At 39.3% G+C, this 12,149-nt stretch overlaps 1 protein-coding gene across 1 annotated transcript; it reads right to left on the bottom strand.

The window, feature by feature from the left end:
• Window positions 1-5,098: 5,098 nt before the first annotated feature.
• On the bottom strand, window positions 5,099-8,314 carry LOC113774306 (protein FAR1-RELATED SEQUENCE 5-like). The gene is made up of 6 exons (XM_027318857.1): window positions 6,197-8,314; window positions 5,993-6,073; window positions 5,754-5,825; window positions 5,481-5,588; window positions 5,299-5,367; window positions 5,099-5,170 (listed from the first exon to the last, which is right to left on the bottom strand). Exons 1-6 carry the CDS (start codon window positions 8,312-8,314, stop codon window positions 5,099-5,101), a joined length of 2,520 nt encoding a protein of 839 aa, XP_027174658.1.
• Window positions 8,315-12,149: the final 3,835 nt, after the last annotated feature.

Raw genomic sequence — 12,149 nt, 5'->3', positions numbered from 1 at the left:
GATGATTGCATGCTATAGTGTGCTTATAGGTTGTTACAAAATAGTTATTGTGACAAATGACGAATGACATTCAAATAAAATAGTTTATTTGAACACACTCGAAAATGGCATGCATGTGTCGAATCGGGTCAGTAGTTTATTACATTTATTCAAAAAATTTGATTATCAATTTATTTATTGGATTAGTGATACGTAAACCCAATTGTAACAGTCAATTACATGTTTTGAGTTTTGTGTATGTCTTAAAAAAACATGTTACTTATTCTATACTTACTAATTGTCCAGAATTTAGTTACTAGCTTATATCGTTTCTTGCCACATATTAACTCCCACCTATGTGTACGACCGTGTTAGCTCATGATCGACACACAACCATTAATTCAACAGAAGGTTAAAACACTAAAGCTTATGTGACCCAAAAGGAGTTTTAGATCGTTCAAATGTCTTCATCGAGCAATTTTGGTAGCGGATCTACTGAGTTAAGGTACCAATATCGGTACTGCCACTGCGGAAAAAGGGCTGGGCTGAAGATCGTGGAGTCACAGAAACCAACGAAGGGGTTGCTGTACTTCTATTGTGAAGGAAAAACTTGTGCTTTTTTCGCTTGGTGTCATCCAATAGGGAGGAATCATGAGCAACTTCAGGCTAACTACTGCCCTCCCTCACCGAATCGACAAGCAATAAGTAGAGAAAGCTCCTTCGACAGTCCCGGAACAGTGCAAAATGAACCAAACTCTTTCCCGTATCATGTGCATCGAATCGAACAAGATATTCGACAAATGAAAACCTTCATGATGATATCGGTAGCGGTCACCTTTCTGTTGATCCTAATAGCAATTTTTCGCTGACAGCACTTTCAATTTTTCGCCCCATGGGAGGGTATAAACTTCGCCTGTAGTTTGTCGGAGATGTATCCTTCATAGGCAAAGTTACACTGACATCCTTGTACTGTTGACTTTCCATTTTGGCAGGTGATCTAGAAGATAGAGTAAACAGTAGATCCAGTCGTATAGTTGTATGAAACTGGTGAAGTCACACTATTAGTTTTTTGTGGAGTTATATGATTGCTCTTTTATCTGAAATCACCTGTGTTGTTCAATTATTTTGTGTTAATGACTCCAACTAATTGAAACTATTAATTGTATAATGATGCACAAATGGTTACCTTAATTGTAAATTGTTACAATTCGTACGTTCTTACTTACAGTTTTGTTCGTCCTAAGTTACAACATTCAGTGAATTAGTTGTAAAATTGAAAATCTTTAATAAAGCATCAGGAGCAGAAGGAGGTGCTTATTCAGGTACTATCACATTGTGGGTCATTGAATGACCAACGCCATTCAGTTTTACACATCTGACTCTGGGCCAAAAAACTGACATTCATTGTGAGATTTTGTGCACAATATTTTGCGTATTACTGTGTATGCACAATGTCGAAATTAAGGTCACTAATGTGTAACTCAGTATTCACATCGGTACCCTTAATGTTGCAATACAGGTCTTACCATGATAAAAATTGCCCAATTGGTATTTTATTTTCTGATGCTGATTAGTGACACGACGTAACACTTATTATTTTATGTATCGATACTAAAAATATAGTTCAACAAATTTTGTCCATACGATTGACAAACTGTTCATATATTGTTACAATTCGTAAGTTATTATTTACCTCTTTGTTCGTTCTGAGTTACAACATACATAAAATTTCTGGTCGAATTTGAAATCTCCTATAGAGCATTGGAGCAGAAGGAGGTACGAACCGGTCATAGAGGTAGTAAATTTGGGTCATACACCGACCAAGGTCATAGAGTGTTACACATCTGACTCTTGGCCAAGAAACTGTTGCATAATTTGGGCTGTCATACCTCCCTGTGACAGTGTAACTGTGCATGCACACAGTGAAATGTACATGAATCTAAGGTGTAACTCTGTATCCACGTGACTCTTAAAAGTTGGTGGACATGACCAAAATATGATAAAAGCTGCAAACATGTGTTGAAATCTGTAAACGATTGGCAACAGCACGTAACACGTATATTCACTGTCGGTACAACAAATCTGGCCTGGAAACGTAACAAAACTTATCCGACATGGTTCAGGCACTGCATGTGGGTCTACAGTCTCTTCTCCCGTGATGTACTAGTTGCCCTCATATGCGTTCGTGAAGATCTCATTATTTTAATGAGATGTTCGAGAAAGTCTCGCTACGCAATGTTTTGGGGTTCGAAACGATCATCGTAACTATTTTCAATAGATACTTAATAAAGTGTCTAAGAAATTTAATGTGTCAGTGGGAGGAATTATCGTTTCTACCAAGGGCAATAGCACAAACAAGAGAAGAGAAAAGATTCATCGAATATTAACTAGTTGTATTATTACTAGTTGTAATATCGGGGAATATTTAGTTGGAATATTATTCAGTTTTAAATAGAGCAAACGAAAAGCTGCTGATTGCAAATTCATTAGTTATAATAAATTGTAACATACAGCTAACTGGTTGTAACCCAATCCGTACATAGTGAAACGTACAGGTCACTGATGTGTAACTGTTTATCCACATGACCCTTAATATTGGTGTACAGGTCATTTCATGACAAAAGCTGCAAAATATGTTTTATTGTGTGAACAGATTTGACACAATTCAATGGCATGCATCGAACTCTACAGCTTCCACTGCCACGACAAAATTGTTTGGTCTGGAATGCGTTGTCCAGTGATATTTTACTACATTGTGAGGGTCCTGCGGACTATAAAAGGGCGCGGTTGCAGTAGTATATCCCTCAACAACAAAGATTTTTCCGTCAACCTTTCACTACTACACAAACATTTTTCATTTTCAATAACTTCACACTTCCTATTTCATTCTACCGTCTGGGTGGCAATGAACCCGTGCATGAAATTTATTATTAGTATTCTTCAACCCTCCTCTAACCTCAATTGCAGTGTCATCAATAGAGGGTTCACACTGAAATCAAGCTCTTGGGTGCCAAATAGCAGCCAGTAGGTTGCATGATGTTCGAGAAGATCTCGCTAATTTAATGAGATGTTCGAGAAGGCCTCGCTACATCAATTATTTTGGGGTTCGAATCGACCATCTCTATGTTCTCAATAGACACTTAATAAAGTGTCTAAGAAATTGTATGTGTTAGAGGGCCGGACTTATTGTTTGTGCCAAGCGCAATTGCGCAAACGAGAGAAGAGGAAAGGTTCATCGGATATTAACTAGTTGTAGTATCACTAGTTGTAATATCAGGGAATTTCTAGTTGTAATATCAGTAGATTTAACTAGATAAGACGAAAAACTGCCGTTTGCATATTCATTAGTTGTAATCAATTGTAACATATACATAACTGGTTGTAACTCAACATGTACATGGCGTAATCAAAATTTGTTGCATTTTAAATATTAGTTACCCTACTTTCAAATTACTTGTCCCAACGAAGTATCATGTTCTTCTGCGAAACTGTTACTTATTATGTGGTCATGTGGAACCAAGCCAAGCCGCCAATATCAAGTTCATTTCTGTACTGAATGAGTAATACATATTGAAGTGCCTGTAATACTATCTGTAATACTTATCGTTAATACAATTGTAAACAAATTGTCTAAATTTTAACATATAGGCAAATGACAAGGTGCCTGTACAAGAACATCAATAAGAGGTAACATCTTATTAACGTCCTGTAATTTACGTAAATACTGGTGGTAACTTCTTGTTACACAGGAAAAGTAAGGTGACTGATGAATAATTGGGTATTCACCTGACCCAATTGTTCTTGGAGTACAGGTCATGGTCGAATCAAATTCAACAATTATTTCATCCACACACTATACATTTGACTACACGTTGAGTCTATTGTCTCGTTAATAGGTGGTGTCATGCCTTCATCTACTCACCCAGGAGTACCATCCCGTGGAGAACAACATGAAATGACATAGCAAGCAGTTGGTCAAGTTGTCGGAAGAAACCATTTACTATGCATGGTCTTAAATAGGTGCTCTGTTTAAAATTTCTACCTCTTTTTTTCTATCACCTAATTCTTTATCAGTAGATCCTTCCTTTCATCCAACCAAAAAACAGTAGGTATTAGCATAGTCATGCAATCCACAAACGAAGGGTCTCATACAAGCTCACCATCAAATGTTCGGCAAAAAAGACGCAAAGTATCATTGGATCCAACAAATGCCATAAGCAAGTATGAAACACCAGATGGGAGGATTTTATATGGTACCAAACGCGAGTTCAGGAACGCTCCACTTAACACCAACAATTCTCTGGGACTAGCTGGTCACATTTTTAAAAATACCGTCAACGATCATCTACCGCATGGCTATTTCGTTATGGACCATGAACCCATATGGGAGCCTGTTCGTGAGCGAAGAATGGAATTAGAGGTATTTTGTCGCTGGCATTGCATCCGCATCCCGAGAACAAGGTCAGCGGATCTTGTTATAGGACCACAAGCCAATGATGCAAGCGTATTACACAGACTACAGCGAGAAGTTATGCAGACGGAGCGTAGGCTTCACAGGTTCCACGAGATCCAGGCCGCAAAAAAACATGGTATTGGAAAACAATTTAATGTTCAGCACATTTTAGCAGATCCCATGCTTATATCCGATCCGGACCTATCTGACTTTACTGAATCAAGCGACGATGACTTTCAAAGGTACATACCCCATTGTCTAATGCATGACGGCGTTCCCAGGTGTTGTATGGGATACAACTGATAACAAGAGATGTAGTTCAATGTTTGTTAGGGTAGCGGTAAAACTATACTCATTATAATCTCTACTCAAACAAATTGCTTACCATATTTGGATATTAATCATGATTGTTAAACAGTCGTAATTAGTTGTAACGTAACAGTAACAGATCCCTAACTGGTTGTAACCCATTGTGTACTGTTCGTTCTTCCTTTTTGTTGCATTGTAATCCACTTGTCTAAATTTGAAAAGAGTGAAACATCAATGGTGCCTGTATAACCTCGTCAATAAGTTGTAACAGCTTACTAACTGCTTGTAACGTACATATGCAGCATTCTCAAGTTGGGATAACCACTTAATGTCTCGTTCAAAATGTACAGTTACACATCATTCATCAACCTCATTTTGGGGGGAGGCGACGTCAACGCGTAGTTGCAATCCCTGTGTGTTATTTCTTCCCTGAAATGCGTAACGATGGCAAATCAGCAAATATTATTAATAAAACATATGATTAATGATATACGATGTCCAAGTCTCCAATTAATAACATTACATAAATATGTGCTGTAACGATAAAAATTTGTCACCTGAGGTGATGGTGCAAATGCATGATATGCATCAACATCACAGTGTGTTGAAATTGCCCCACGCTCCTCCTACATTATATAATATAAGTAATCGACTGTCAACAAATCATTACCAGTGCCTATATTGCTCACTTATAAAGTTAAATTGGACTAGACATTATAACAAAAATGATATATCAGACCATTAAGACATCTCTGACGGAGTTATGCTTAGAAAAAATAGAAAATCTGGGATGCATCCATTCTGTAGGGACACTTGCAGGAGGCCCCTGATTAGCGAAACGGTGGACCTTGAAATAATAAAAAATAATACGTTATTAAAGCGAGCATACATTAATTACATAATTTGCATGATTTGACAGCCTTCGGGAGCTCACCGTTACAATTAAAGAAAAAAAGGTAGCTCTATTACATGAACAAGAAGGTTTTATTTTAACTACTAAATGTATGCATACCGTTTGATTTTCATCGATATCGGGAGCAACAGCATTTGGAGGGCCATTCACTGTCTGACTCATTGAATGCGTCTACAAGTTTCGTATGGGCAAAATCATTGTATAACACAAATAAAATACGTATATCAGGAGGGATGACGGCCGTAACAACATTATCACATAATGTAACATCAATGTAACTATTTAGGCTGTTAGAAACATCCAGATAAAAGCAAGAGTCATGTCCATTTTATACTAACCGAAACAGAGTCAGTAGATGAACGGCATCCCATAAACATGTATTCCTCAAATGAAACCGATGTCGGCTCCGATTCTGAGACCTACAGTATTGACACGGTAATAATATTATTTCATAATGAATGTTACCTAAACTTTAGTTAATAGTATAACAATAACTTAATTTTAGCATAAATGTTTCCCAAGTACCAAATTTTGATCCATACCGTAGTCTGTGTAGTCCTTGATAATCTAGATTTTCTTTTTACTCTGTCAAATTTATCGACCCAACTTCGCATCACTCTACTTTTCTTCCCACAGCCTCGTTTTTTAATGCCTCTTGCGACTACTGCCTCCCCCATTTCATTTACAATTTCAATTTTATCTCGTTCCTCCATATTCAGATTTTTTTGATTTTGCAAAGGTTGCTCTTCACTTTCTGAGAGGAGGAGCTCAACTCTCTTTGACAAATCGGATATGACAGTGATTGCTACTTTGCTGGTGTCCTCCGACATTGCTGCTCGAGTTGCGACCTTAATCATGGCTGGAGCGAGCTCCCGATAACGAGTTGAAATCATGACTTTAGGATCAGTCACAACTTCCTGTCCTCGCCGATCAAAACAGTCTCCAGCCCGAGCTCTTTTTGTCCATCGCCTCTTAATGTATTCAAGAGGAATTATTTTTATGCCCACGGTATCAAACACCTTCAACGCGTGCCCACATAAAATGCCTTCATTCTCGTATTTTTTGCAACTGCAACGTACACTTAGATCATTCCGATTGAATACTACTGTTCTTTCAGGTCCTCCATCATACCTCATGACCGTAAACTCCACAAACATCGCTGCATCTTGTTGTCTCAATATAACCATAGCTGTTGACTCACCATATTCATTTTGGAATGCAACAAATACGGTTGGTGAATACGTCTCTGATGCATGCACAAGCATAGGTGTTTGTCTTAACCCTACCATGGGGAGCTTTTGCCTCATTTCATATTCTGCGATCAGTTCATTATATCTCTTTTCATCAACCACCCGATTGAAATGTCTAAAGAACTGCACAAGGTCATGATCCAGTTTCAAATGATTTTTAATTGCTGCATTTAGGCTTTCGCTGAGTTGGGTGCTTCGCATTCCCGCGGTCCATCTTTCTTTCATCATGCACCTTGCCCATTTATCACGAATTTTGTACAACCCTGAGAGCCATTCATTATTTTCAAGATTGTGTTTCTTCACCATCGCCTCCCACACCCTATTGAATTGTTCCACTTCTTCAAACTCATACATGCAGGCACCAAACATGTATGGAAGATCACTATTTTCCTTGTAGTGATTGCCAAGATGTTTCATAAAATTACGCCTTATGTGAAACGTACATAGACCGTGAAATGTTTCAGGCATGACAATTGAAAGAGCGGCTGCCATGGCGTGATCTTGGTCGGTTAGTATGGTACTTGGATGTTTTCCGCACATTGCTTCTAAAAATGTACCAAACACCCATTTGAAAGAATCTATCGTCTCATCATACATAAGGGCAGCACCGAATATCACAATTTGCCTATGCTGGTTAAAACCCACAAATACTCCAAGTGGCCGGTATTCTTTATTTGTTTTGTAGGTTGTGTCGAATGTGACTACGTCTCCAAAAAAGTTGTAGTCAATTAACATTCCTGCATCAGCCCAAAAGATATTCGTTATCTGCTCTTCACAGTCCAGCTGTACGGCATGAAAAAAGGATGGATTCTCGAGTGTTTGCTCTTGAAAATAATTCAGCATGCTACCTGCTTCTCCATATTTCAAGCTCCTTTCCCGTCTCGTTCGAAGATATCGTTTAAGATCATCCCGAGTATATCCCACATTACCCATTCCACCTGCTTCCGTTCCCATAAGCTCATGGCTCTGTTTCAATGAAAGCCCAGCATCCTCGCTTATTTCAGCTTGGAATCCTTGAGCCACACTCACTTTTCTTTGTGATGGCATCATGTGAGCACATTGAGCAATGTGCAACTCATGATTATGCTCTAAGACAAGGTCATGCACACGGTACTTCATTGTCCCTCTAAACAACACGATAACCATCTTAGCTCCACACCCTGTTTTCATCGGCGCTCGTGTCCTCTTTGGCATCACATCACCTTCGTACTTGCGTTTCACACCTTCCTTGCAGCAACTATATCTCCTAGACGTGGTCACGCCGTCTTTATCTTTATTCAGATAGTCTTTACGTACACTGAAACCCATTTTAAAGGCATACTTGTTGTAAAACTTGTACGCATCCTCTTCACTGTTGAACTCCATTCCTAATTCAGGGGTCCCATTTTCTGCCAATTTGCTGTAATCCATTACTTCTACTCCTGCCAATTATGCATCAAACACCCTAATTTGCAACATTTCATGAATAGTATGTACATAAACGACAATATAAATGTATATTACCATTTATAATGTGTTATGAATCACACATTACTCGTATACCAAATCCTATTATTACGCTTATCAATATGATTAATGATTCACATCACCTTACTTTTACTCTAAGACAACGACATTATCTATGTACAAATACAACTCCATGTACACTAACTTATACGGACTGTAATGTATTGGTCACACGATGTAAGTCTATTTTAACTGTATGTACATCCACGCTGGTGATTATATTTTGATTCTAGATTCTTTAACTTACTGGACCTTATGTCATTCGTTAATGACAACCGCATAAACCAACTCCACATTTTCTACTTTTTCTACATTTTGAGGGCCAAACAAGTACTTTCTACTCATTGTAATATATTTCTTACATCATGTAATTGACTTACAACACAAGGTTCACCCATTTATTATTCACATATGTGTCTTTTCCTCTGTTTCACCTCATTCAACTCTGCGCCTCTATTTTATACACACTGTATGGTTAGGAGAGGGGCAAACTAATATTGCTCCATGAGCATGGACCAATTACTAGATGCACAATAATTCATATCAATTGTAATACGGTGGCTATAACATGTAACTAATTTACAACAAGATGTATATTCATTCACTTGTTAAATGTGACTTTGTTTCTCTCATCTTTCCCTAATTCTAGTCGATGGTTTATTTGAATACATAACCCTACTTTCTACTCATTGTAATATATTTCTTACATCATGTAATTGACTTACAACACAAGGTTCACCCATTTATTATTCACATATGTGTCTTTTCCTCTGCTTCACCTCATTCAACTCTACGCCTCCATTTTATACACACTATATGGTCAGGAGAGGGGCAAACTAATATTGCTCCATGAGCATGGACCAATTACTAGATGCACAATGATTCATATCAATTGTAATACGGTGGCTATAACATGTAACTAATTTACAACAGGATGTATATTCATTCACTTGTTAAATGTGACTTTATTTCTCTCATCTTTCCCTAATTCCAGTCGACGGTTTACTTGAATACATAACCCTAGGTCTTCCAAAAACTACTATCCCATTATAGTCCATCACTGAAAAGCTGAATGCTCACATACACACAGATACGGTACACACATACAAATACAGTACAACTTCACTATTCTTCTATCATTTTCATATTATGTCTTCAGTGACTCTAATTTCAGCCTTCCTTTAACAGATGTGCATTTGGGTGACAAATTATTGGTCACAATTACTGACATGGTTCAGTCATGTTACCTTGGTCTGCTAATACGCTTCACGTTTCACCGAAGTCGGAGACGTAGCTGCTTCTGCTATTAAGTTGAAGGACAAAATCTGGTTTCGTGAGATGCTGAATTTCCTCTATTTGCTTCTACCTTACCGCCGCTCTTGCACGCATTCAGAATACATACAACACTCTTATACCCAATTGGAGACCACAACTGCTTCTGCTATTCAGTTTTACGGATAAACTTTGGCTTCATCTCTGTTTGCTTCTTCCATGCCGCCTGCCTCTCCACCCACTTTTCTGTCAATTGCTACCTTCATCAGAGTAGACTACACCCACTTCACCTAGAAACACCTAGTAGGTTGAATCCCACCTGAACTTCAGCTTTCTGCTTTCAGTGAGTGGTTGGTCAGAGTAGATTACCTTCACAAGCACATGAAAACGCTTCCCTCAGTTTTGTTTTCTGCGGCTAATTCAAAATTTCAACTTGAATTTCAAAAACCAATTCTCTTCCGTTTGCTCCGTCTGCTCCCGTTTAGAAGTCAACATTTTTTTATTTGGAACGGCATCGTTTTTGTGCCCTGCTTCAGCCTTGCTGACTTGGCTCATTTGTCTCCTCACGTTTTTTATTGTGAGGAGACCGTTCAGGAGCGGTCGTCTGAGGACCGCTCCTGCCCCGTATCCGGAGACGATGATGTAAAACACGAAACCACGTTGCGTAAATAGTGATTTACCGAAATTTATATCAGCAGCTTTTAACTTAATTTACAGTAAGATGAGTCATCAATCTAAAAAACCTACAAAGTTGCCACTCTTTTCCTCCAAAAGTAGGTTATTAGTGTGTCCTCCTCTGAAATCTGCCCTTGCGAATTCTGTTACATGAACTGCGAAGCCACCTATATTTCTCATGAATCAAGATTCATCCCTATCAACCATGCAATGATGGAGCCAAGGGGGGCAGAGGGGGGCTGATGCACCAGAATTCTCATCTATTCTCATCTCTGCACTGACTTTATTTGTTTTGGTTGTTATTTTCACGTGAACAGTTGTAAGCATGCAGTTAGTACGTAGCTATAAAATTAGTGGGACAGCTGGATGGCATGATTCTTGCTCATATCAGTTGGGGTCATCGGCTAGTCAGTTAGTTAGAGGTAGCCGACCCAGTGAATCTATAAATAGGAAGCTACTCACGCAGGCTATCTCTGATCATTCATTCTGTAAAACCTGCTACTCATCATTTTGTCTACTTCGTCTCTAAATTCAATAAACCAGATTTACATTCCTTGGTCTACGAATTATTTCTCCACCACCTTTGTAATTCCTTGATCAAGGAACCTGGATCTCCACTGGCCTCCGCATCAGTGGTATCAGAGCAAGGTTTGCTAGCTCATATCATCAATGGCGGAGGGCACTAGGTCTCAGGATGTTAGGAAAATGGAAGAGCATGTTCGAGCAATGTTGCGGGAGCAGCAGGATCAATTTGAGAAGGAAATGGCTGCGCTACGGAATTTGGTGATAGAACTACACACACAAAAGACTCAGGCTGAAGTAAATGATTCAGCTCACACTTCAGACACTCACCTCAATAATGGAGGAGGTTACCAGATCCCATCGCGGTTATCACGGGTAGATTTTCCTAGATTCAATGGAGTAGATTTTAGAGGCTGGCTGTACAAGAGTGAACAATTTTTTGAGGTAGATGAAACTCCTAGTTATGTGAAGGTCAAGATCGCTGCCATGAATCTAGAGGGCAAGGCTCTCCAATGGCATCAAATCTTCATGAAATCCAGGTTGACACGTGAAGCACCGTCATGGGAGGAGTATGTGAAGGAGTTGTCTTCAAGGTTTGGGGACTCGTTGTATGATGATCCTATGGGAGAACTCAAGAGCCTCAAACAAACAGGTTCTGTACAAGAGTACCATGACCTGTTTGAGGAACTTCTCAACAGGGTGGACCTTCCTGAGGATTATGCTACGAGCTGTTTCATAAGTGGACTGAAGGCAGATATTCAGCTATCTGTCAGAATGTTTATGCCCAAAAATATATGCCATGCTAGGATTTTGGCCAGGATGGAAGAGGCTAAGGGGGTGACGCAGCAGAAGGGGAAGATGCCTCCCCGATTTTCAATGAGTTACCAAGACCATGCTAGCACTTCCCAAGGTCATGCTAGTATTCCTGGAAATAAATGGAAGGCAGATCCCAGGCCTTTGCTGCCATCGCCTCAGGTACCTACTTTTCCTGCATTACCCAGCAATGAAAGACAGAAGGATGTGGTTCATAAAAGGCCCTTCAGGAGGCTCAGTAGAGCAGAAATGGACGAAAAAAGGGCAAGGGGACTTTGTTTCTGGTGCGATGACAGGTTTGTGGCGGGACATAGGTGTGGTAATAAGCAGTTCCACAGGTTGGAAGTATGGGATGAATTAGTGGAGGATGAAGGGAATGAGTCAGTTGAGGAGGACGATACACTAGATGAAGGTCAGCTAGCCCACATATCTCTCAATGCTATGACCAGCATGTCGG

Source organism: Coffea eugenioides, chromosome 6, assembly GCF_003713205.1.
Source record: "Coffea eugenioides isolate CCC68of chromosome 6, Ceug_1.0, whole genome shotgun sequence".
Classification (NCBI taxonomy): Eukaryota; Viridiplantae; Streptophyta; class Magnoliopsida; order Gentianales; family Rubiaceae; genus Coffea; species Coffea eugenioides.
Note: the sequence above shows the minus strand (reverse complement) of the source record. Positions and strands in the feature narration are given on the sequence as shown.